The 26,589-nt window shown below is 38.6% G+C and overlaps 1 protein-coding gene across 2 annotated transcripts in view; it reads left to right on the plus strand.

Annotated features, from left to right (window-relative positions):
* Positions 1-26,589, plus strand: part of MDN1 (midasin AAA ATPase 1) — a 105,012-nt gene that overhangs the window by 28,234 nt on the left and 50,189 nt on the right. For both annotated transcript variants that reach the window (XM_054196959.1, XM_054196960.1), the window contains exons 20-50: positions 147-260; positions 919-1,066; positions 1,237-1,347; positions 2,691-2,842; positions 3,301-3,479; positions 3,848-4,056; positions 5,142-5,288; positions 6,053-6,194; positions 6,323-6,457; positions 6,534-6,672; positions 7,641-7,779; positions 7,867-7,997; positions 9,497-9,641; positions 10,781-10,910; positions 11,466-11,699; positions 12,463-12,660; positions 14,103-14,311; positions 14,838-14,960; positions 15,979-16,176; positions 16,268-16,375; positions 17,496-17,684; positions 18,836-18,925; positions 19,037-19,297; positions 19,447-19,717; positions 20,425-20,584; positions 20,886-21,002; positions 22,038-22,246; positions 22,823-22,968; positions 23,850-24,052; positions 25,149-25,369; positions 26,408-26,521. In XM_054196959.1, the coding sequence (XP_054052934.1) occupies positions 147-260; positions 919-1,066; positions 1,237-1,347; positions 2,691-2,842; positions 3,301-3,479; positions 3,848-4,056; positions 5,142-5,288; positions 6,053-6,194; positions 6,323-6,457; positions 6,534-6,672; positions 7,641-7,779; positions 7,867-7,997; positions 9,497-9,641; positions 10,781-10,910; positions 11,466-11,699; positions 12,463-12,660; positions 14,103-14,311; positions 14,838-14,960; positions 15,979-16,176; positions 16,268-16,375; positions 17,496-17,684; positions 18,836-18,925; positions 19,037-19,297; positions 19,447-19,717; positions 20,425-20,584; positions 20,886-21,002; positions 22,038-22,246; positions 22,823-22,968; positions 23,850-24,052; positions 25,149-25,369; positions 26,408-26,521 (5,072 nt within the window). The remainder of the gene's footprint in view (positions 1-146; positions 261-918; positions 1,067-1,236; positions 1,348-2,690; positions 2,843-3,300; positions 3,480-3,847; positions 4,057-5,141; positions 5,289-6,052; positions 6,195-6,322; positions 6,458-6,533; positions 6,673-7,640; positions 7,780-7,866; positions 7,998-9,496; positions 9,642-10,780; positions 10,911-11,465; positions 11,700-12,462; positions 12,661-14,102; positions 14,312-14,837; positions 14,961-15,978; positions 16,177-16,267; positions 16,376-17,495; positions 17,685-18,835; positions 18,926-19,036; positions 19,298-19,446; positions 19,718-20,424; positions 20,585-20,885; positions 21,003-22,037; positions 22,247-22,822; positions 22,969-23,849; positions 24,053-25,148; positions 25,370-26,407; positions 26,522-26,589) is intronic.

Raw genomic sequence — 26,589 nt, forward strand, 5'->3', positions numbered from 1 at the left:
AATTACTCTGATTCTTGAGTCAGCCTGTAGGTAGTTTGACAACCCAGTATTCTGCTGCTTAAAAATTTTTAAATGTTATATACCATGAGAATCATATATAACATGAGTTTATGTATAAGTGTTATGGATTGATTTGATTCTTACAGGTTTACTGAACTTTATGTAGAAGAACTGAGAAATGACGGAGATTTGCAAGTTCTTATCATGGATTATCTGAGAGGCTTGAATGTGAACAAAAATACAGTACAAGGAATTGTGAAGTAAGTTGGTTGTAATCTCTCTAAATCCTTGGGTACAAAAAGAAAGTATGTAAATGTAGTTTGTGGTTAGGCTAGTTTGGGAAACACTATAATGCTCCCCACACAGCAGTTAGCCATTTCCTAAGGCTATGCAGAGGATAGACAGCCATCGTCTTCATTCTGAAGGTTTTTGTACTTGTGGGGAAGAGATTTACTTTTCCTTATTTGGAATTGCTTTTTTTGGTGGCACCAGTTAAAAAGCATTGTTGTTGCAGTCCTCTTTCCCATTTGAGATACTAAAATGGTTTGTTTCTGTAGATCATACCAATGAAAGTCTCGTGTGTTTATCAAGGTACCTTTCTTTCGCCCAGTTTAAGGTGTACTATCTCACTGTATTAACCTGAAGAACTGTTACATGTTTAGAATACTTTGAGTTTATAGTCATTCTCTGTATATCAAGCGCTCTCAAAAATACGGCTCTAAAATATGCGCTGCTTTCCTTCACTGATTATACAGATGGCAGAGTTTGGCATGGCTTTCCTGACTTGGAGCTTTTAGAAAAAGTGTCAGTTGGAGATATGCTTAAGTGTTCATACTTTGGGTTTAATTCCTTGGAGCAGGGGTCTGCTCAGTAACAGCACCACGTAACTTGAACTGGTTTCACTCTTTATTTTTGCAGCTTTTATTTATCTGTGAGAAAGGAAGCAGAAGCAAAGCTGGTGGATGGAACTGGCCACAGACCTCACTATAGTCTCCGTACACTTTGCAGGGCATTGAGATTTGCAGCGTCTAATCCATGTAGCAGCATACCACGCTCACTGTATGAGGTGATTACCTATGTTGGGGTTTGTTTCAGTGTGTATTCACTACAAAGACTGTTTGGGTAAAGGATAATCCTCTCTTCTAAGTGCAGTATTGAACAGAAATGATTGTTTAATCTCTGTATTTTTTTTTTCTAACGATTTTTCCTTTTGTCACTGAAAATAATTCTTCTTAGGGCTTCTGTTTGAGTTTCCTGACGCAGCTTGACAGAGGTTCTCACCCAGTAGTTCAAAAGCTAATTTGCCAGCATATAGTCTCTGGTAACATCAAAAGCCTTCTCAAGCAGGTAGGTAACTAAGCTTATATAGACCTGTTTACTATTCAGAGTAGAATTTATTTTGAGGTGCCTTCTCTGCATTTTTCCTCTGTATTTCCTTCTCACAGTCCTGCTTTTCATCTTATAAAGATAAGAACTAAAAAAAAATAATAAATTAATACTGCTCCTTCATATTTTTTTACTTCTGCTTGAAATCATAGAATCGTAGGGTTGGAAGGGACCTCTGGAGATCATCTAGTCCAAGTCCCCTCCCAGAGCAGGGTCACCTAGAGCAGGTTGCACAGGAACGCGTCCAGGTGGGTCTTGAATGTCTCCAGAGTTGGAGACTCCACCACCTCTCTGGGCAGCCTGTTCCAGTGCTCTGCCACCCTCCCAGTAACGAAATTCCTCCTCATGTTTAGGTGGAACTTCCTATGTTCAAGTTTGTGCCCATTACCTCTTGTCCTGTCCCCGGGCACCACTGGAAAGAGCCTGGCCCCATCCTCCTGACAGCTACCCTTTAAGTATTTATACGTGTTGATAAGATCCCCCCTCAGTCATCTTTTTTCCAGACTGAAGAGACCCAAATCCCTCAGCCTTTCTTCATAAGAGAGGTGTTCCAGTCCCCTAATCATCTTGGTAGCTCCCTGCTGCACCCTTTCCAGCAGTTCCCAACATATACCCGTAAATACCTATATATTCCCATAAATACCCATATGTTAGTTGGTTTATTTGTTAATTTGAAAAAAATGTGGAAGTTCAAGTAATTACACCATTGTGGAGTGTGGGCAGCTTAATACGGTGACTCCAACTGTAAGGCTTTCACAGACTTTTGAGGAGCTTTCACAAGCTTTTTATTTTTAGACCTGAATGCAGAACATACGGATATGAAGCAAACACCTGTGCTTTGTCTCTGATGGGAAAGGAAGAATCTCACTAGTGCTGAGAGCCCAGCATGGGTTTGCATGGGGGACTGGGCAGGTGGGATGGGGAAGCCCACTGTAAGAGATAGGTATTTGTTTCATAATAAAACTCTTCATATTAGAAAAGACACATGAATATAAAAAGATAAAAGCCAATTTCCTGCTTGGAAGCGTACTTCAAAATTCAGTGCTAGAGCTAGAACTCTCGAGACATTTTTATCTTCATGGTACTGGCAAAGATTCCTGCTTCATGACCTTGAAATAATCTGGTCAGGCTTTTCCCATAACTTGCATTCTGTGACAAGGGGACAGTGCTTACTGCAGGAGTGCTCAGGGATTAAATTAAAATGACTTCTTACAGAATATATTGCAGTGCTGTAGCAGTAGTTGTCTTCATTAGCAAAGTGAAACTCATTTGTATAACCTGTTATTTCTGTCATGTCTCCTTAGCAAATACCAAAACCCCAAGGAGGGAGTTTTATACTTATAGAAGGATACTGGATTTCAGCTGGGGATAAAGAACCTACTGTAGATGAGACTTATGTGCTAACCCCTTCAGTTAAGCTTAATCTGAAAGATATTGCCAGAGTTGTGTCTGCAGGGTAAGTCTGTTGCAAATTTTCAGTTAAAAAACTAAGTTAAAGATATTTATTTGGGCCTCAAATGGTGTCTGTCTAGCCTTTATTGTTTGGCATGAGTAATGTCCATTTTCCTTCTACTTTACAGTTAACTTCATTATACAGTGACTTGAATTTATACACATACTTCTTGTCTACTTAAGCCATACCTAGTTTTAACTGCAAATTTCTAGATTATCATTTACATAGAGTAATCTGTTTATTTCACACTGCCAAGTAAAGCTTCACGGGTAGCAGTTAGCACCTGGGGGTAAAGTGACTTATGTTCCCCTTTTGGTGCATGATCGTGGATACGCCAAGTGAGTTAAGTAGTGATATTTTGGTAACGTAAATCTGTGAAAATATCAAATAAAGTTGATGTCTTGTGTATGCGGAAGATATGACTCATGCTCCTAAACCACTGTTATGGTTATCCCTTTTAGAACTCATCCAGTACTGATTCAAGGAGAGACCTCTGTCGGTAAAACCAGTTTAATTCGCTGGTTGGCTGCTGCTACTGGGAATCATTGTGTAAGGATTAACAATCATGAGCATACTGACATCCAGGAATATATTGGCTGTTACACATCAGACGCCTCTGGGAAGTTGGTATTTAAGGAAGGTGAGTGGGCATATTGTATTTACTCCAAATTCCTGTCTCACTTCACTGCTTTTTTTTCCTTCTTTTGTGCTTAGCTTCTCTGTTTTATTTCAATGGGGAGATGACCTGTCATAAAATTAGTAGTTGCGTATTAATGATAATCACTTATGTAATTTCAGTGAATTCTTAAGAGTTCATGTTTGCCTCATCATACTTGGTCTATTGGACATAAAGAAAAGAATTCAGCAACTTAAACAATAGTGTTGCTTCTGTCTCTGGATTAGCATTTATACTGAGTGAAAACTGGTTGCTAAAAGTATTTAACAGCATGCCTCTGTTAGATTTAGTTTGTTAGATTTTTAACTACAACTTTTTCTGTTCCCTCCAAGGCATTCTCATAGATGCAATGAGAAAGGGTTACTGGATTGTTCTAGATGAACTGAATTTGGCTCCCACTGATGTTCTGGAGGCTCTCAACCGTTTGTTGGATGATAACAGGGAGCTGTTCATTACTGAGACCCAGGAAGTTGTCAGAGCTCACCCTCGCTTCATGCTGTTTGCTACACAGAATCCTCCAGGACTCTATGGTGGCAGAAAGGTCTGTATAATCTCTTCTTTTGAGTAGCTATGACTGTAGGGAGTGAATCTCTCTTGCACATTAAAGTGTGATGTGAAAACTTTCTGATGTGTAGCACAGAATTAGCATGAAATTCTCAAGAGGTAAAGGTGAGATGGTTGTGGACTAACTTTCAGTACAGCCAAGTTCTCTTTAGGTTAGTTGCTTATTTTGCAGTTACTAAATTCCTTATTCATATTGAGTAGTTGAGTTTTAAGTGCTTTATTGAACTGGAGTTCATGTACATTTGACTCAGCATTTCTTGCTCAAGAGCACTGGAGAAGAGATTTTACTTAGGCTGTTGGTGTCCGTTTTGTGCTGGTTTTGGCTGGAATAGTTAATTTTCTTCACAGTGACTGGTATGGTGCTGTGTTTTGGATCTGTGACCAAAACAGTGTTGATAACACAGGGATGTCCTAGTTATTGCTGAGCAGTGATTGAACAGTGTCAGAACCATTTCTACCTCTCACTACCCCACCTGGGGCTGCACAGGAAGCTGGGAGGGGACACAACTGGGACAGCTGACCCCAGCTGACCAAAGGGATATCCCATACCATGTGATGTCATGCTCAGCAATAAAAACCGGGGGGAGAAGAAGGAAGAGGGGATGTTAGATGTTTGTTTCCCCAAATAACCATTGTGCATGATGAAACCCTGCTTTCCTGGAAGTGACTGAACACCCACCTGCTGATGGGAAGTAGTGGATGAATTCCTAATTCTGCTTCGTTTGTGCATGCAGTCTTTGCTTTACCTATTAAACTGTCTATATCTCAACCCACAAGTTTCTCACTTTTACCCTTATGATTCTCTCCCCCGTTCTGTTGTAGGGGGGGTGAGCAAGTGGCTGTTCGTTGCTTAGCTGCCTACCGCAGTTGAAACACAACACATTTTAAAGCTCTTGGCCTCATCCAGGCTGTCTCTTATGCTTTCTTTCAATGTTTATGTGTATGTGCTAATTTGCATGCTATGACACTATCCATATTTCCTTTGGATGTGTAGGGGAAGATATATAACATGACGACTATCAAAGGAAAAAGTTCAAGCAATAGTATGTTCTCATATTTCAGGTTTTGTCCAGAGCCTTCAGAAATCGTTTCGTGGAACTGCATTTTGATGAACTGCCAAGTGCTGAACTGGAAACCATCCTGCACAAGCGATGCAGTTTGCCACCCTCTTATTGCAGCAAGCTTGTCAAAGTCATGTTAGACCTGCAAGTATGAGAGTCTTTCTTCTTTTTGTAGAAGATATGCAAACGTATTTCAGCACAAAGTAATAGAAATTCCTTTGCAGGGGGAGGTGTTGCTAACTGGCAGATATTTAAAAATCTGAACCATAATTGCTGGAACAGAACACACCGAAGTACTTAGTTTGATGGTTAAGATGAGAAAGAGGAAGGTGATGTCAGATTTGAGAGAAAGCTATCAGCCAAAAAAATAATAACCAAAGGCCATTAAGATTTGGTGTGTAGAATAATCCCTTCCTCTGGATCCAGAGTACAGTATAGGATTTGTAGCTGTCTTTGGGTCATGCTAAATTTGGTAACTTTTTTTTTAAGCAATAATTTTGGATGTGTTCTGATGCTCCTATGTTTAACAGACATTTAGCGCTTAGTATGTAGCTAAAACTATTGCAAATTTAAAAGCAATTGCAGCAGCACAAATCGGAGCATGTTTCAAAGCGCAAACATATTTTGATGTAGAATCTAGTCTTTTGCTTGGATTTTGTTTTATTCTAGGTACGTGTTTTCACCTTAGTATTTATATTTATTATCTGTATATTTTGTTCCTGGTACATAATCAAGTACCTGCATAAAGATAATTCGAGTTTGAGAGTCATGACTGTACTACACTTTTTTTTAAAAAAAATATGGCTTGTTTGAAGAAGTGTCACATCAGAGCGCTCTGATTAGCTTTGCTTTAAGTATTTGGACAGGTTCATGAAAAAATGGCTCACGTTTTGTATTTTGTTCCTATGATAGTCTTACCGCAGAGGTTCGACAGTGTTTGCTGGGAAGCATGGGTTCATTACCCTGCGGGATCTGTTCCGTTGGGCTGAAAGGTACAGATTGGCAGAGCAGCTGGAGAAGGAATATGACTGGCTTCAGCACTTGGCAAATGATGGTGAGCCCTGCTGCCTCAGTTTTTTTAAAGTGTCTGTAAAACTACCTTCTAACCCTAGTTCTTAAGTATAAATTTTTGTTGCTGATTAACCAGGTAGTAACTGCTTTCTCTTTTCCTCTGTTTTATAGGTTTTATGCTTCTGGCAGGCAGAGTCAGGAAACAGGAGGAGGTGGATGTTATTCAGAGTGTCCTTGAAAAACACTTCAAGAAAAAACTATATCCTGAGTCTCTATTCTCAGGAGAAAGTGTCAAAAAGCTACTGGGTGAGTTTCCTAGAAGGACCACACTGGTAGTTCTGTAGATGTGCCTGAAGCTGATGGATTGCCTTGTGTTGTGCAGCTAAATCCTCCACGCGGATGTCAGTGATGGAGAGAGATTTTAACCATATTGTCTGGACTCAAGGGATGAGGAGACTTGCCATTTTGGTGGGACGAGCCCTGGAGTTTGGTGAACCAGTACTGCTGGTGGGAGACACTGGGTAACCTTGCTTTTTATGATGCTGTTCTTTGTAGTGCTGGCACCAGCCACTGAGTCAGACACAAAATGATTGTGTGGGCTTCAGTGCTGCTTTGATCTGGGACGTTTAAGCCTCTGTCGTGGCAGACTTCCAACTGCTGTTTTTCACAGTTCCCTTTTGAGGGGGGAAGCACTTGTATCTCTTTCAGTGCAAGTCTTTAATGGGATTATCTGCATTATGTATAACTATGTAGAAACTATGTAGAAAGTAGTAAAATTGAAATGAGCTGACTTCTGTCCCCACCTTTCACAAGGTGCCCTGTGGAATCTCACTGTGCCTCACTGGAGAGACTGCTTTTGGGGAATTGTGACATTTTTCTGTTTGAGAGCACATTCACTTTACATGTTTTAAGAATTCGAATATAGTCTTGCTACTACTTTTGCTTCCCCCAGTCCCTGCCTTATATGCTGTAAAGGTGGTCGTGCAAGTAGATGCTGTCTGCTTCTATACTGGTTATAAATTAGAAGAGTAAATTTTTGTGGGGGACAAGGGAAGAAAACTGCAAGAAAAGGGAGAAGTAAAATTACTAAGGTAATAAATGAGAACTCTAGGTACTCAGCGGTTTACTCCCTTGGATTTAGGCTTAGTGTAGACATGTAGCATCTCCAGTTTAGTGAAATGAGAGGTTAGTTGAGTACCTGTAGGGGCAGGCTGAAATAAATTTGACTTTGAACCTGTAGAAATCCATCAATGCAGATATTGATTTAAATTTATTTAAAGGCATCTTGTGCAAATCAGCACCAGTTGTTGTGCCAAAAATGGCTTCACTTTGCGTACATTTCTTTCAAGGAAGGGAGCAGAAGGAAGTTTGCATGCTGGGCCTTTGCCTCATACCTATTCAGTGAAAGTGAATCCTGTCCAAAGTGAGCTGATTTTTTTTTTATTTATTTTTTTTTTTATTCTTACCTCTCAATTAAATTTTGTTGCAGGTGTGGTAAAACTACCATATGTCAGATCTTTGCGGCATTAACAAATCAGAAGCTGTACTCAGTGAATTGCCACTTGCATATGGAAACCTCAGACTTCCTGGGAGGACTGCGTCCAGTCAGACAGAGGTCGAAAGACCAGGTTTGTCTTACATCGATGGTAGTTTGGATAGCGTGACCAAAAAGTAGCAGTTATTAATGACTTCTCACTTCCTTTTCTGTTTCTTAGGAAGAATCTGATGGTTCTAGACTGTTTGAGTGGTGTGACGGACCTCTTGTTTTAGCCATTAAAGAGGAAGGCTTTTTCCTCCTTGATGAGATTTCTTTAGCTGATGATTCTGTACTAGAGCGACTTAACAGGTATGTCTTAAATGTGTTAGTGTTAAGTATCCTTAATGTGTCTATTCATTATGCAGACATGATCAGGGTAAATCTAGGTTTTTAGGCACATTTGTTTCCTGGCCTGTGTGAGCTGCTCTCTTAATCGTGTATTTCTTGCTGAAAGGAAGAATGACCCAGATAACACTGGCCTTGTTCGTATTTCAACTTCTGTGCCAGTTTGCTTTGATTTTCTAATTGTCATCTCTCTGAAAGAGGTGCTAGTTTTAATCACAGTAATACTTAAACAATTTTTGATGTTTGAAATTTTAATTAGAGCTAGGGGGAAAGATAGTGAGGTAAGACGACAAAACTGCTTTGTCTTGATGTCTTAACTGGAAAAATAAAAGGTGCTTCGATTAAAAAGCAGATATGTAGATGTTTGCTTGATATTTGTTGGTACACTGATTACGTCGGTTTTGAATGCTTTGGTTGGTTCCATTATTTTCCATTTGGCTTTATAGTGCTGCTACAGACTGATCTTCGCTCAAATTGCTGTATTTGTTTCATGGACAAAAATAAGATGATGAAAGGATTCCCTTTATTCAATGAATCACGTCCTTGGAAAAGAAGTTAAGAATATAAACCCTAGTTCAGTTAAAACAGTTTAAACAGTATCTAAAGACAGTTTACAGCATGAGTCAAGTTGGAAAATAAAACTAAAATTCCAGTTGATCATCTGCAATATTAATATTTTCAGTCTGTCAGTGAGCTCTTGAAAAAGATGCATCTTGTCAAATACCACAAAAAAAATGTAGTTATTTCCCTCCTCTGTGTGTGTGTGCAAAAAAAAATAATTAATAAAATAAAATCACTTCATTATCTGCTTGCAGCAGTATCCCGCGTTTTAGTCTTTTCTGTTACCATGATTAGCAGCTATTTTTTCTACCGTATCCAAACCCTCTCTGTTGCAAGCTGGCTTTTTTGCATTGTATCGCTGCAGCTATCTTTCTTTCATAAAGTTCAGTTAACCTCTTTGTTTTGACAGTGATACTAAGCAGTGTTTTTCTGAACAGGTAACAGCTCCAACTTCTACAGCTCTTAGTGTACAGTGAAGTACAGCCAATAACACAAACAAAATCCCCCCAAACTACAAAAAGCTAGTAGAATGCTTCTCAGATGTGTAGTCTGTCAGCTTGAAGACCGGTTCGTTGTGCAGGTTTCTTTGTCTAGCTCCTACGAATATAAATTTTGCCATTGCCTTTTTTTTTTTTAGAGAGAGCTGTGAGATATATTATTAAGTTTATTTGAGAGATTGTTTGAACTGAACCTTATCAACAAGGTTGGCTAGAGTTCCCTTCTGAACAAAATTAAGAAGTGTTCTCAATTGGGGAGGCTGAACAGATTTTAAATTTTTAATGTGAGTTCTGGGGTAATGAAGGTTAAGTCAGGCCAATTCATGTGATTTTCATTTTTAAGTGACCTTTTGAAGTGTGAAATTAAATTTGAAATAAACATTTATTTTTTTTTAACCTCTCTAGCGTTCTTGAAGCTGAAAAGACATTGGTACTTGCTGAAAAAGGTGGTCAAGATGATGAGGAGAATGAGGTAGAACTACTAGTTGCAGGAAAGAAATTTCGTATCCTTGCGACCATGAACCCAGGAGGTGACTTTGGGAAAAAAGAGGTAAATGTCAAAGTAACTGGAAGTACAGCGTGCATCTTCTGGTCATACTGACTGGTTATCGATTGGAGATGCAAGGCGAAAATGCTTCTTGCTGGTTGTGTTTCATAGTAGGCGTCTGCCTCATCGCTCTGAAGGAGGATTAGGTTGTATCTATTTTCCATCACTTGTGCTGTCATTTTGACAATGTGAGTCAATACTCAGCAGAATGTCAAAGAAAACTTTAGGCCTCTAAATACTCTAGGTAGACTTGATATGTAGAATACCTCAAGTATGGGAAATGTGGCTTGCGAAGCAAGTAAATCCAGCTCTAACATGAGTCTGGGGTAGTGTGAAGTTGCATAATAGATTATTCTTTGTAATACTGTTCAGAAAGTGACAGTTAGAAATTATCTTGTTGTTCTCAGTGAATATGAACATCACATCTCAAAAGACCTTTCTCATTAAATGAAAAAAAAAAAATCTGTTTCTGAACTTTGGCTTTAAGTAACTTGAAAAAGTTTTTTTGTTAAAAAAACCAAAACAACAAAACAAAAACAAAACCTCTAAGCAGTGTTGGGAACTGAGATTTAAAAAAAAAAATATCTACAACCTCTTTTACCCAAAAGAAGATGGGTACTCCATTTAAAGTGGTTTCTACAGTACAGAACAACTCATTGTAAAGCCTCGTGTTTAAAGGGGACTTATTTCTGCATTGCATTTGTGATAATGATTTTTGCTTGAGTAATTCAGCCAGAGGAAGAGAGGAAATTGCAGAAACAAGTTGTAATTGAACGCAAATTTTCACGTAGTAGTTCGGTTCTGTAAGCAAAGGGAGATTATGTAGCCATTGTTTGAGACATGACATCCTAGAATGAAATGGAGCCTTGGTGCTTGCAAGCCAGCTCAGTTACTTCCCATATTCTTTTGAACTTACTCATTTATCAGCTGTTTCCTGCATTGATGCCACTGCTAGAAATATTAAAGTCCACATTCTCTCAAAGATTTTGCTGCAAAGTGGCTTTGTCAAAAATAGAAGGAAAGGTCTATCTTGTTCGCTTTATTGTTCGCAAGTACTGTGGCTTACAAGGCTATCAGCTAACTGCAACCTTAAGTAACGTGTCATGTAAATTGAATTGCTCTGTCCTTTTGCTTGTTTGCAGCTTTCTCCTGCATTGCGCAACAGATTTACAGAAATATGGTGTCCACAAAGCAATGGCCGTGATGATTTGATGCAGATTGTAAAACACAATCTTCATCCAGGATTGTCTCTGGGTGGAATGAATAGTGAAGGTGGGTATTTACCTCTGTGTTGAAATTCATACGTTATTAAGAAAAAAATTAGTTTCAAGGCTGCTAAACTTTCCTCAGAATTTATACCGCCATGTCCCTTTTTCTTGTAAGTACGTCTCTGAGGACATTTTTGAAATACTTTGGACTTTGTTCTTCCTTCATTGTGTATGTTATATGGCTAGCTGTAAGTAAGATCAAGGCTGTATTTACTCCACCATCCAGGTAGCTGAATGATCCCCAGCCCTTTAGAGCCTAATCTTAGTTTTGGTGTAAGGTGTTGAAAGAACTGGCACTTCAGTTTCTGCCAGCAGCTTCACTGTTACTGTGAATCACGTGTTTCTGACTTGTTACTCAAATTTAAAAGGATTTATAACAGCGCGGGCATGGACTTACTCTTCAGTTATCCTGCCTGTTAGGATATAGAGTACCCATCCGTGTTGCTTCTACAACTACAACTGTCCCTACTTTAGTGATGCTTATTATACAACAATGTAGTAGATGGGACCAATAAAATTATTTGATAACTAACATTGATTTTTTGACTCTTCTTTTCAGGGTCAGACATAGCAGAGCTCATGATGGACTTTGTTGAGTGGCTGACTAATCAAGAGTTTGGTCGCCAGTGTATTCTCAGTGTGCGAGATGTTTTGTCATGGGTTAATTTTATGAATGTCACGGTTGAGGATGAAGACTCAAATTCTGACAAGGAATATAGCCTTCTGTACGTTTCTCCAATGATGTCTTTTATCCATGCTGCATGTTTGGTATACATTGATGGAATAGGATCAGGTAAGTCTTCAGTGCTCATTTGGTAGGAAAAAATATGAAGGTATATATTTGTACTAATATGTTTGAGTAGAATGCAAACAAAATGCTTTGGGCAGCATAGAAATTTTATGGGAGAAATTTTCACTTCCGTTTAACAATATCCTGTTCTTCATATGCCTTTTTTGTGCTTTCAGTAGCAAGAGTTTGAATAATACCACAAGCTTAAGTAAATTACAGTAGTAATAATAATATTACAAAGGCTAGCACACAAATTAAGAAAGCCTGTGTTTTTTACTGAGTTTTCTGAGCTGGTATGCTACTTAATTACGTGACCACATTATTCTCTCTCTCTCTCACCCCACATGTCATCACCTTTGCTTGCTAGCTTGTATGATGTGCATAGATAAGAACGCATCTTTGCATGTTTGGCCACTGGCCCAAATGATAAATAGGAGATATGGGAGTGCGGAAATAGTGAAAAGCCACAGAAATGCAGGGGGGGAAAAAAAGGCCTGAGGGGGCTATGGCAAGGGATCAGAATCATAGTGATGGTAGAAGAAAGGGTTTTGGAACTAAGGTGTCCTTAATTCTGTTGCTCGCAGAACAATTTGTCCATGGTAAATAGTTCTGGAAGCACTGGCAAGCAAAAGCACTAACATGAAATATAAACCTGAAACAGCAATACTGCACAAAAATGGCATCTGTGCATGAATTGAGTTCCTTAGTCATAAGACGAACGTGCCTAGTTATATTTCTAAAGCACACTTAACTTTTCCAATTACAGGTACAACATCCTGCTCAGCTGATACAGCTTCATTAGCTCGTGAAAAATGCCTGACATTCTTATGTGAGAAAATGAGTCAATTCCTGGAGCTGACTGATTATCAGAAGAATGAACTAAAGATTTATGACAGAACAAAGGAGAAACAGTTTGTGTGGATGGACAACTTTATGGGAATCCACCCCTTTTTTATTCCAAGAGGCAAGAGACTTTGTGGGAGTGGGTGGACATTTATTTTGTGGGTTTTATTCCCAGTAGTTCTGTTATTCACTAAATTTAAGTAGGATATCTGAGCCATTACAGAACAATTTATAGTTCTCAAGCCTTTTTTGCCTCCAAGTGTGTTGATTGCAACTCGATCACATTTATTAAGATGACACCTCTGTTAATTGCTTTCTTTGACTTTTTAAAATTACTGGTTAATGGCCTAATTTTAGTAGATTGTTTTGGCGTAACAAAGCTTCTTTTATTTCAAGTTGTAACTTTCCATCACTTTGCGTGGTCTGAAGGTCTGCTAAGTTCCACTAACTAAAGCTACAGTTCATCCTGGGCCTTGTGCAAAGCATGGGAAGCAGAGTTCCTGGGTACAGTGCTAAACAGAATGGGGACTAATACCTTAGTTTGCTGTAGCCGCTCAAAGATTCACTGCAGTTCTTGCAAAATTACTTAGTCCCTGCATTTTCAGTTCCTCGTGTGGCAAATTATGCAAATGGAATTATACAAATACTGCTTTCTACCCTTAAAATACAGTGACGGGACTAAAAAGTGATGACTATGAGCTTTCCAGTTCAGCTGGTTAGTTTTTAGTACATGGAACTATGTGTTCCTAGTGCTATATAAGTCATTCATCTTTGAATATGTTGATATTCATGGGTTGTGTTAGCCGTGCATAAAACTACAAGGTAATGCTTCTTTGTAAATTGTTTAGTTTCCCTCGGCTAATTAGATCACAAAAGAAAGGATCTCTTTCATACTAAACAGGTATCAAGATGTGTCAGATAAACTGGTGATTAATATCTTGTATACCCAAGCAATGCTGTATTACAGAATTTGGGGAGTGATGTCCCAGTGAGCTAATACTGCCTGGAATTTGTCAGACAAGCTCTGTACTCTCTCCTCGCTGTATGTCATAACAGCAGTAAAGAAAATGCGTGCCTAGCAGCGCGCTTTAATTAAAGCACTCGTCCTTCACGCAACTAGCAGCGTATGGAACGGATTAATGTTGTTCTGTAACATGACTGAATTGTATCTTTCAGTGCCAAACTTCCAAAAGCTGCAAAAATTTTAGATGCACGTGTCTGAAGCGCAAGGACAGATTTATGATTTTCCAGTGATAGATCTTTAGTTTAGGCCATGAGTCAGGAAGTGTCGAAGTTTCATGGCAAAATACATTGTATATTTGTATGCTTTTTGTAAAATTCCACATAAATATGTGGAGGTGGGCTGAGACACAGCTGTGAGTCAAATGGAAAGTATATGTGCCTGATCTCTGAGAATGGGATGTGAGCTTGATCTACACTGCTTGCTCTATCAAGATCAGCAATTAACAGACAGAATGATCTTGTTCAGAAGCATACTGTCAGCAGGTCCAGCATAAACATTCTGGTTTAATTGTTTTCTGGTTTATCTTTTCTTTGTTCTAGGCCCCGTTCTCCAGAGAAACAGCATTACAGATTATGCTCTAAATGCCGGGACTACAGCAGTGAATGCACAAAGACTCTTAAGAGCCCTGCAGCTTAACAAACCTATTTTGTTGGAGGGGTCACCAGGTGTGGGCAAGACCAGTCTAGTTGCTGCCCTGGCAAAAGCCTCGGGAAACTGTCTTGTTCGAATCAACCTATCTGAGCAAACGGTAGAATAAAGTATTATCTTTGTAACTTAGCGTTCACTGCAGGGAGGAGGTTTTTGTTTAACTTAAAAAGTGTAGTTCTTTTTAACTTTGGCACTGAATCTGAAATGTCATTTTTTCCTTCTTGGTCTTAAGATAGAACTAAATGGGAAAGGGGGAACCAGAAAGAGCAGTTAGCTTCTGTGAGCAAGTGCCAATTCCCAGATTTTTCTGTTCTTTTCAAGTGAAGACATGCGTATCTTTGTCTACAGTGTTTTTCTTGCCTTCTGCAAAGCTACTTGAAAACAGCTTTAAGGCTTTTTAGCTTTTCTGTTCCAATTTAAATTTTGTTGTTGTTAAATATAGTAGCTGGTCACTGGAGTCTTATCATGGAAAAGCTTTTAGTGACTTAGTGAAATTTAATACCTACATTTTAGCTCTATTTAAAGGGGAGGGAGGAAATGTGAGGTAAAGTTCAACAAAGGTTGTTTACAAACTTTTGTGGAGTTTTGTGATTTATTTTTTTCCTTCCCGTTCTCTGCTCCCAAAGGATGTGACAGACTTGTTTGGCACAGACTTGCCTGTTGAAGGTGGGAAGGGAGGAGAATTTGCCTGGCGTGATGGACCACTACTAGCAGCATTAAAGGCTGGACACTGGATTGTATTAGATGAGGTAAAATCAAGTTTGGAGCACAAATAAAATGGAAGAGCGGAGGTGATGATTTGGCATGTAGGATAAATACCTTTTGAGGGTTGATAAAATAAATTTTGCTTAATTTTAGTTATGTATATCCAGTGCACCATTGACAGTGATCATTCCGCTCATGAGAAAATTGATATCCCTCTACTAAGTGTCTCTGCCCTTTGGCCCTCCACAGAGGGAGTGTAAAAGACCAGCTTTGGCCAGACCTCTTTTAGACACGGGAACAAGGATTGAATCTCAGCCTAAATTAGTGCAGAAAACTGAGGATAGATTTGATTTACATTTGAAAGTTTGGTTTTTTTTTTTTTTTTTTGAAAGAGTGTCAACAGAAGTTTTGGTACACATGCTCTTGTATGGATATAATTTCACTGAAATAGAAGGTGTTTTGCTCAAACTAATACATTGTGTTGACTACTGATTTAATTGAGATGAAGAGTTCCATTTTGCCAGTGTAAACTATCCTGCCACCACAGGTTTTTTTCATGTACCAAGTAGTAAATGCTTTGGAGCATATGCGTGCGCAGAGCTCACTTCCTGACAACGTGTGTTCTAATTATTGTTGAGTGTAGCTATTTGTATGCCTTTTTCCTATTGTGAAGAATACCACTCTATACAACCATGATACTTAAATAACCCAGACTGCCTTCATTTAAAAAACAAACAAGCAAACAAAACACTCCGGATGCCACAAATATATGAACATAAGTTCAGAAGAAACACCTTGAACATGCAGATTTTACAATGGAGAATTGTTTTGTTATCATGGTGAAAACACAGTACAAATAGCAAGTGCACATAAGGAAAACTGTTAGTTTTAGTTTTGTTGCACCACTATAATAACAGTCTAGCTGGAGGTAATCCCATATAACAGTGCTGGAACTGCAAGGAAATTGAATTTTACCTTCTGTGTATCCCAGCCTGTTAAACTAGAGATTATGCTGAAGTGTTTTGTGGAGCATTAATGTTGTATCCTTATTTTTGTCCTCAGTTGAATCTGGCTTCTCAGTCTGTATTAGAGGGGCTAAATGCATGCTTTGACCACAGAGCGGAGATTTATGTTCCAGAATTGGGAATGAATTTTCATGTACAGCACAAGAAGACTAAGATTTTTGGATGCCAGAATCCATACAGACAAGGAGGTGGAAGAAAGGGTCTGCCCAAGTCCTTTCTTAATAGATTTACACAGGCAAGCTTATTTGTTTGGTTTAAACTATGTCATTATCCTGTCTCATAGTTTTCTGACTGTATCAACACTCAGCATGCTCTTTATTCTACAGGTGTATGTTGATCCACTGTCAGCAGAAGATATGGAGTTTATTGGGAATACACTGTTTCCTGCTATTGATAAAAGTATTATTGCTAAAATGGTTGCTTTCAATAACAAGGTAAATATGTATTTTAATTTATTTTGTGTGGAAGTAGGCAGAATGCAGTAAGATTAAAAAAAAAAGTCTAATATTATATTTCCAAACACTTTTATAGAGAAGTGCATGGGTGAAAAAGAGGAATGGATATATGCAAAAGAAAATAAAGAACACCACTAAATATGACCTGAATTCTTTTACCACTACAATCAGATATTTGGTTGATAACTGAGGAGGCATTATTTTTCACAGAAGATTTTATTTATTTATTTATTTATAAAGGGCTTTATTTTACAAAAGGTGGAAACCGTTATGATTTGTTAGCTTGGTGAAGTGAATTGAGAAAATAATGTGTTTCTACACATGGATTATTCTTGAAGCACAAACAAAATTAGTTATATCTTAACAAGAACTGAAATGTGTATTTCTGTTTCTGGTCTGAATTTTTAATCTGCTCTTTATTGTGCAATGTTGTTAGTAAAAGCAGCATCTGACCTTTACAGAAGCAGAAGCTTTTAAGGGTATGCATCATTCTTCTGGATTACTGAGAGACCAATAAAAGGAAAATCTTTCCTGATAGGATTTGTCTATGGCAAAGGATTCAGAGATGGTCGGATCTAAAATTGTGCTAATATAAAAGGTTTTCAACAAGCATTAATTACAAGGCATCAACTTACTAGCTATTTTGTGGTTTAGATGCTGCCACAAAGTGCAGGATATAAAATTCTCAGAATTCTATTTATGGTCATGCTTCTGAAATTGTGTTTAATCTTCATCTCATGAAACAATAAGAAGTGCAGTAATATTAAGAGAAAATAGTATTCCTTGGCTTTACATAAAATCTTTTGTGGCAGCAACTTATTGAATACTCATTTATAGAGTGCAAGAGGAAAAAAGGAAAGTTGAGCTGAGTGTTAGAGGATTACTAGAGGAGAGACAAATGAAATCAAGCGTTAGTTCCTGACATCTTCGGAAAAATGGATACTGCTTGTTCTTTCTGTTGTCCTCTGTCTTGTAAGCAGTGCCAAAGGCAGAAGTTCAGTTGAGTTTTTAAAAAATATTGGAAGACCAGCACATGAGTCGAATAAAAGACTTTTTATTATTTTTATTTTATTTTATTTTTAATTTCTACTTTTTCCAGATTGACAAAGAAGTAATGGCTGAGAAAAAGTGGGGACAGAAAGGAGGTCCCTGGGAGTTCAACTTACGCGATCTTTTCCGCTGGTGCCAGCTTATGCTTGTTGACCAGTCACCAGGATGTTATGATCCAGGCCAGCATGTATTTTTGGTATATGGAGAAAGAATGAGAACCAGGGACGACAAAGAAAAGGTGAGCTGTGTTCTCCTTCCTTGCTCTTCAGATTGTCAGGAAGTATTTCTATAAATCCAAGTATAAATTTGAAGATGCCTTGCAATTCATTCATAGATATTACCTCTTAAAAAAGAAAAATGGCATTGCTTGGGATTTGGTGGTTTAATTTATGTACCTGTTCTCCTTGTCCTTTAAAATATCAATTCAGTTACCTACTAGTATAAAAGTAGAAAGCTGGTGTAAACAAAGGCAAGTATGCTCTAGTGGCAGAGACTGTAGGTTGTTTGTTTGTGGTGTATTTTTGTTTTGGGGTTGGTTTTTTTTTTTTTGTGTGTGTATGGTTGGACTTGATGATCTCAAAGGTCCTTTCCAACCACAAAGATTCTATGATTCTAAGTAGAATAACAAAGGACTTAAACAGAGCAAAACACATATTCTTGTGTCATTCTGTATTAAATAATAACCTAAGCATACAAATGGCACGGGTTGCATGCATATTTGTGAGGAAAGAGAAGACAAGGAGCAGAGAAGCATTTTTAAATTGTTCTGGCTTGGATTTCTTTTATTGAGTTTTATTTATCTGCCACTCCTTTTATCTGCCTGTCAAATTGCTCCCCTCATTCTGTTACACTTGCTGCTTAAGATTCCTCTAATAAAATGCACTCACTGCAGTTGTTATTCCATCTTTGCCACCTACTTATCCCTCTTTTGCCTAGACATCCTTTGCTTTTGTTTTATTTCACAACGTTTAAATGATATTAAACTAAAAGTCAATTAGATTCTAAGGCTGAAGTTACTTACTGAATGCGACTGGATATTTTTCTCATGGGTTTACTTTCCTCTTTCCGTAGCATTATTATGTTTTTCTGTGTTATCAAAGAGCCTTTTTTATGGAGTGACTTCTTCCTTAGTCTTTTGTTAAAGAGAAACATTACTTACAGTATTTCAAGTCACAGGAAAGTGTCGTTAATGAAGGGGTTGCTCTGGGCAGCTCACACTCACTTTAATTACTTGCTGCACTTTGAATGAAATGACACTTGTGCTTAAACTGTTAGTTACTATCACATGGCTCTGAAGCTGAGAGGGAATGCTACTTTAAAAGTAGATCTTTAGAACAATGGAAAACTTAAGACTGATAAGTGTCTTTCTTGCTCTTTCAACTGTTTTAGGTTATATCTGTATTTAGAGATGTTTTTGGACCGGAGGCTGATGTGTATACAGGAACCAGGGAGTTTCATATCACTCCATATAACGTTCAGGTAAGCTGTTGACAAAGGTTTTGTGAGCGGAGAGAGAAGGAAGCAACTTGCACAGCTGAACTCCCATTTGCGTCTTTGATTACTCGCCCATGTCTCTCTCATCCCTCCCAGATCGGTTACTCGGTTCTTTCTCGTGGCAACTACATTCCTCGTCCTGGCAGAAGTCTCTCGCTTCTGCATCATTCACTGCAGTCCCTGGAGTCTATAATGAAGTGTGTGCACATGAGTTGGATGGTAATCCTGGTGGGCCCGGCAGCTGTCGGCAAAACCAGTCTTGTTGAGCTGCTGGCCCATCTGACCGGCCATCGACTGAAAATCATGGCAATGAACAGTGCGATGGATACAACCGAACTCCTGGGTGGATTTGAACAGGTAAACACTGTTTTGGTAATAAGGCAATATTTCTCCTTCCTACCTAATGATGGCCAGTCCACTGTGATCTTAGTGTTTAAGCACGCCAAATGGAGCCTTAGGCACCACAGTCTCCTGGATGAACTAACTCCTTAATCGCATGTTTGCAGGTTGATATCAATAGGCCATGGCAGCGCCTGTTGGAAAAAGTGGAGAATGCTGTGAGCACACTAGTACGGGACAGTCTTCTCCTGACAGAAATTTGTGCGGATGATGCTGAACTTGTGTTGCGTGCTTGGAGCAATTTTGTCCTGAATTACAAACCCAAATCTCTGGGTGAAGGAGGTGGAAGTGTTACAGTTGAATTAGTGAGCAAACTGGAGGGAATACTTGTACTTACCCAGCGACTAAACAACAAAATAAATTCTTACTCAAAGGCAGGTATGTATGGTGGGTGTTTTGAAGTAAGACTATATATTCCTCTGAAAAAAATAAAAGAAATCTGTAAATCTGCAGTGAAAACTTCAGAAAACATGGGGGTGTTTTATACGTCGTTTTTGTAGTCAATCCTGTTGCTTCATGCTACTTATGTAACAGCCTAGCTTCTGAAAAAGTGACTTTGGTGATGGTTCTTCAGGCTTATTTTTTTGTGTAGTTATACCTGGTAGTGATCAGTACTCGTTTGTCCTGTACTGAACTAATCAAGATATGATGCAATACAGCTCTAATCTTGTATTCCTATGAAAGGGAATTTGGATATTCTGTTCTTGTATTTGTTTTCTGAAGCATTAATCAGCTGAGCTTTACAAATGTCAGCAGATTATGTATGGGTTGTTTTTGCCTTTTTTTTTTTTAAATCACTGTCTAAAATATGGCATTAATATCCATCAGACTTCATCTAATGGGGGAGCAAGGGACAGAGAAAAGTGTCAGTCTAGTTTCTGTTTCTCTGTGCTTGCAAACCCTGTGTCTCCTCATGGATTTTGTCCATGGGAGGCTACTTGAAGGTGCGGAGCCTCTGCTGTTATGTTCCTCTTAAAAGTAGGAAGTATATATGTTTATTAACAAAATAACTACTATTTTTCTTGAATGGAACAGGATGATACCCCAGTAATGCAAGTCTTGATGTAAGATATGCTTCCTTTCAGAGTTTGCTCACCTGGTAGAAGAGTTCCGGTGTTTCAAGCTGCAGCAGGCCCAGGCTGCAGACCATAACAGCCATGGCACTTTCGAGTGGGTGGATGGGATGTTGGTTCAGGCCCTGCAGTCTGGAGACTGGCTGTTGATGGACAATGTTAACTTCTGCAAGTAAGAGATTTTAGTGGCCTCGTTTAACTGAGTGTGAAACTTGTCCTTCCTAATTTACTTTGCCTCTTACTGTGTGGCTCACAACTGAACATTTTGCATTTGGTAACAATACATGGGAGTAGTAACTTAAATTTTCTGGAAGAGTGTCTTCCTTCTTAAACAGCTTAGCAGTTGATGGTTTTCCTGTTACCTTTTAACATAATTAGCTGTTTGGCTTTTTGCTTAAGACTAGTTGATTTCAGATCAGAAAGGGATCAAGTTGTTACCTTTTGATAACCATATACGTTTCTTTTGATTATAGCCCTTCTGTGTTGGACCGTTTGAATGCTTTACTTGAACCAGGAGGCGTTCTTACCATGAGTGAGAGAGGCGTGATAGATGGCACAATTCCTACAATAGCTCCTCATCCAAACTTCAGGTGCTTTGCTTTTCTGCCTTTTTTTTCTTTTTCGTACCAAATAACAGGTTTAGAAAAATAGTCAGCTGTGAGACAGTCTTCTAGTGTTTTGAATGCTGTTCAGTTTGCCATGTACTGTGGTGCCACTGTCCATCTGGCAAGGAAGAAAACTATGCTGTGATGAGCATATGATAAAGAGCTTAGGAGGCTTGGCTTTATATCCCTGTTGCAGCACAGGCTATTACACTGGAAAATTCATAGCAGTATACCTCTGCCTTGATTCTCCATTTCTAGTTTAGGATTTCAGCACTTCCCTGTCTCACTGTAATGGAGTTGAGGATACGTATGTTGAAGATGATGAAGTATTCAGATATATTGGTAACAAAAGCTGGTATATGGACATAACTTTTTTCCCAGCTTTTTCCATCCCATCCATAAATTTGAATTTCTTGCTGTGACAGAACTTTAAAAAAAAAAAACAACCCAAACAACCCACAAACAAACCCAAAAAAACCCCAACCACAAACCCCAGACAGTCTGTATTCTCTCAGACCTGAAGTAGTCTCTGGGAGTAGATGGGAGGAAAACATAAAGAGTATTCTGTATAATTCCTAACTTTTATAAATTCATGAAAAGAATATTGGATGGATATGCTCTGGTTCCTCTGAATTGGAAACAAGATCTTTGCCTTTTCAGAAACCTGTTTTTGCTGAATTACAGCTCAGAGTTGTAGTTTAACTTTTTTGTAAGTAAGCAAATGATAAAATAGACATAGCTCAGATATAACTGAGTTAAAAATCATGCAATATATCTGTGGCTAATTTCAAGGTATAATTATTTATACAGATTTCTCATTGAAATTCAGTAAATTTCTCTAGCTTTCTAGGTATCCATGTCCCCATTTTTATGAGGATGAATTTACTTTATGGAAGAGCAGATTTAATGGTTCCAGAGTACTAGTTTAAAGCCCTAAGTTACATCTGAAGAATGTGAGTTGGACTAGATGATTATTGTAGGTGCCTTCCAACTGAACTATTCTATTCTAATATCCAACAGGCTTTTCCTTTCCATGGATCCTGTTCATGGGGAAATATCCAGAGCCATGCGGAATCGTGGGATTGAAATTTACATTCCTGGGGAGAACGATGGAAATGCATTGGACAACCTAGATTTGAAGTTACTCCTGCATGGTTTGGGTTTAGTGGGAGATAGCATCTGTGATGCGCTTATGGCTGTGCATTCAGAAACCAAGGCGGCAATAGCAGGTAAAGTCTGTTCAGTATTTGTTAACACCTTGGGCTCACTACGTGTATTTAGGTTAATTGTTTAATATTAAAGCTTGGTTATTTTATTGTGTTATGTTCTGGTATAAGTAAAGGCATAAAAGTATAATTGGGTTATTTAGGGTTGTTTTTTTGCATTCTCAGGAAGCGGGGTAAAATCATAAAAAGATGGTAACTGGAGTGGTTTGTAAGGAAACATCAGACACTAGCAAGTCTTAGTTGTCTATTGCTGTAGGGAAGGCAATATATTCTACATGAAAATCAGCAAAATAGTGGGTTTGCACAAGGCCTATTCAAATTATTCTTTGGACCAAGATGACACTGAGTTTCATTCGTCACAGCTGTTCGATGTCTTAATTTGACCTGGTCACCTGTTGTTTATAGTCTTGTCAGATTTTCTTACTAACCTTGGGAAAAACCTGTTCAATTTTCAGGACCCAGTAGGATTCATTTGTTTTGGATCTTCCTCAGGGTTAAAAGTGGTATTTGTCCTCAGAGGGTTAAAGGGCTGACAATTACTAAACGTTCATATCGCCCTAAATGCTGTGTATCTTTCAGGTTCTGTGTCGTCTTTGTCACCTTTGCTTCAGGCTGCTGTGTTAATTGTGCAGCAGATACAAAGAGGTCTTGGATTAGCAAAGGCTTTCTACGGAGCCTGTTGGGAAGTTTATGGGCGCTCGCAACAACTGCAGATTAATCAAAAGGTAAAAGTCCTGTATTTGAAAGCTTTCATTACATCATCTAGATACACGAAAAATACCATCTCAGGAAGCTAGTGTTTGAGATCCTCTTGTTGCCTAAGTGCCTGAGCAAGACATTGATGAAGATGGTGCTCTTGGAGAGATGAACCAAACAATTTTAAACCTCCTCTCAGGCATCTGTCAGGGTGATGAAGAGGAGGGGTTAAGTGGCATTGGGACATTTTCTCTATCCTTGTGATTCTGAGCCTTTTTTGGCTCCAGTGTAAGCAGTACAGTTCTACATGTAACTTAATCTAACAGATTGGTTGAAGCTCCAGAAATGGGATTTTTTGTTACTGAATAGTGAAGTATGGTGAATTTCAGTTGTCACCTGTCCTTTCATGGCGTATTTTCTGAGCCTGGTGGCACACGACTGGAGACAGAGGTCAGATGAGTGAGAGCTGCATAAAGACGGTCAATCCGGAATGTGCTTATTGAGATAATCCCCTGGGGATAAATATAGTTTGTCGGACATTTGGTGGATAGTGGCTTGCTCTTTTGCAGCCTGAGGGAGCCAGAAAATATGCCAGTTGGACTCTGAGGCTTGCTTGTTTTTTAAGAGTTTCAGCTGAAACTTTGTGATAGTAATACTGATTGATCTGTAGCCTGAAACACCGCACACAGTCATCTGGAGACAGCAGTATTCACTTCCTATTTTAAACTGTGCAGCATTTCACTTGGAAATGTTTTGTTACTTTTATCGTATATGTTATATAGTGTTTGTAGAATGTTTGATTTATAATGATTTCAAAATAAATATATGTAATTAAAGAATTTCCTGAGCCATTGTACTTGAGTACATGTTTGAATATGATTCTAAACAACTTTTTGGTTGTTTGTTGTAGGTTGTGTTAGAATTGGTTACGAAGCATGCTTCATCTCTGGCTTCCCCTGAAACTTGGGGTGACTCCTTGCTAGCAATGGGACTGTGGCCAGACTCCCTACCTACAGGTCTGTTTGCAGCTGAAGACTCGCTTCTTTCGACAGTCCGGAGTGATGCGCAGGTGCTAATGTATTGTCTGAATAGACTAAACCTTAAAAACTGCAGGTAGGCAAGAAACACGTTTTGTCTAATAAATGAGTAAGAAACGAGATACATGTGAAATACTGGTAGCGTGTCACTGTTCCCTGCAAAACTTTGTCTTGAGCAAATTATGTAGGTAGAGACTGTGGAAGTCACACTCTGGAACTGAGGCTCCTGTTACCCTTCTATGCAGCCACTACAAATACAAGTTTAATTATTTACTGGTTTATTCTTCAGTCCAAAATACTTGACTCTATTCAGTCTTCAATAAAGTACATTTGACCCGGTTTGAGTTGAGTTAGGATTAGGTGTTTAACAGAAAATGTGAACGCAAACACTGGGTTTACCTAGGTAATAGAGAGCCCCAAAAATATCTTCGCTCATTTCCTTCTGAGCTTTAAAAGAAAATAATGAGTACTTAATTAATTTTAAATGTACTAATGATCTTTCTGCTTTCCTGTAAACAATTATTCATCAGTTATTTTAAGTCCAGTGGCTTCAGATGAAAAAAACAAATTTCCTCCTTCAAACAGAACTGTTTGAAAGAAGTCTCACGTGCAGGGGCTGTATGCAAGAACTCTTATAATGATTTTTTTGAGCAATATAACTGTTATTTTCACATCACTGGTGCAAAACCTTCCTGCTTCCTTTGCTTAGTGACCTACTATGGACAGGTATTATGGTTTGCTTCCAGTGAAAGAACAAGCTGTAGAAGTCAGTACTAAGATATAATGTTGAAATTGTAAAACCTTAGCAAAATGATAGGCTTGCTTTTTTATATAAAAAAAAAAAAAGTCTTTGTCTTTTTTAACTTACCTTTGCATATCATTCTGGTGCACCAATCAATTATAATTTCTCTGTGAAATGCCGTGCATGTTCACTTCTGGCACTGTATGAACTTTTGGCAATAGTGAGTTCCTAATAGTAGACACCCCCCAACTGATTTGAAGTTGGAAACTGGCTTTAAAGCTAAACAAAGAAAAGAGGAGAGATGATTGCGTTGCCACCTTCTTGCCTAAAGGTGGTTGCATGCTGAGTAGTTTGACTGTCTAAATATATGCTTTCCTGGAACTGGCAGTTTGAGCCCTTGATTTCTGGACTTCACTTCTTTGTGTTTCAGGACACTGCCACTGACTCTGCAAGATCTTCAAAAAATAATGCAATCCACTAATCCTGAGAGTCTCAAATTCAGTGCTGTTGAGATAGATGCAAACTGGATGGATAAAATGGAAGTTCTCCAGGCTTCAGTAAAATTGTTCATAGAAAAGGCAACCAATCAAGATTGGACATTGAGAGTTAAATGGCTTAACTCCTTAGCCAAAAATCTGCCACAGGTGCTTGGTATGTAATTATTTAATTTTCCCTTTTGCCTAAGGGCTGGTTTATTATATTTTCACAAATCATAAGTCTTCTGTGAAAACATCTAGACCACTCAAGTGATCTGATATGACAGTCCTCAACTATCCCCACTAAATCAAGGGCCTTGAGGCTCCAGGGAGAGACAGAAACAGGTTGTGCATATTAAGGACAACAGGTGACTTTGGGCTAAACATTGCCTTTTATTATTCATGCATGCATGTAATTGTACTGCCTCTGAATTACAGTTATTTTTGGATACCTCTTGGTCTGTGTAAGCAAATATGCCTTTCTCTTCACTAGGTTTTTTTCGATAGTGATAGTAAAAGCAGTAAAATACTTTCTGTTTATTTGGTGTTAAAATACAAAATGGTTAGAAGGAAACTGCAGAACTGAGATTTGCTGAAGATGTGTTGCCTGAACATTCGGGGTAGCAGCTGAGATGAGGTATTCATTGCTTAATTACATTAATGACCTTAAACTTGTGGAGAATTTAGACAAGCATTAGTCCAAGTAATTCACACGCGTATCTTCCTTCTATGGAATGAAATCTCAGACTCTATTGTCCCTGCATGAATGGGATTGCTCCCCCTCGATCTTGCTGTCTTTCCAGGCAGGTGTGTCTATAAACTAGAAAGTATCTAGAAAGTTTCTTCAATGACAGGTATGCTCTTGTGTGAATTTTTTTTTTTTAATTGGGGAAAAAAATCAAAAATAGATGTGCTGAGAAGAACGTTTGAAGGTATAAACTCATGGATTATCACAAACCGTATTTTTTATAGCATACATGCAGTATAACCAGTTTAACTAGAGCCCATTACTGGATTTATCTCTTTGGCCGTGATATTCTGACTGCATTTAAGACCTCTTGGAGCTAATACAAAATAAGAGCAACTAGCCTGTCCAGGGTGCTATCACAGATGAGAGTCAGGCTGCTTGTGCTGGCTCAGTTGAAGTTATTTTTATTTATTTGTACTAAATGCTCTGTCTTGAACACCCATGTTTTCTCCCCTTCACCTGCAGATCCAGTGCGGATTCAGCTGGAAGCAGGTGCTGTAGCCCTTGGCAGTTTCTATGCCAGTCCTCTCTCATCTGGAGTCAGTAACATGATCAAGTTGCTACAGCCAACTATGACAGGTATTTCTGAAAAAAATTGCTGTAAGACATTGGTACTTCCTTTATCTGTTCTCTGAACACACTGCAGC

Source organism: Rissa tridactyla, chromosome 3, assembly GCF_028500815.1.
Source record: "Rissa tridactyla isolate bRisTri1 chromosome 3, bRisTri1.patW.cur.20221130, whole genome shotgun sequence".
Lineage (NCBI taxonomy): Eukaryota > Metazoa > Chordata > Aves > Charadriiformes > Laridae > Rissa > Rissa tridactyla.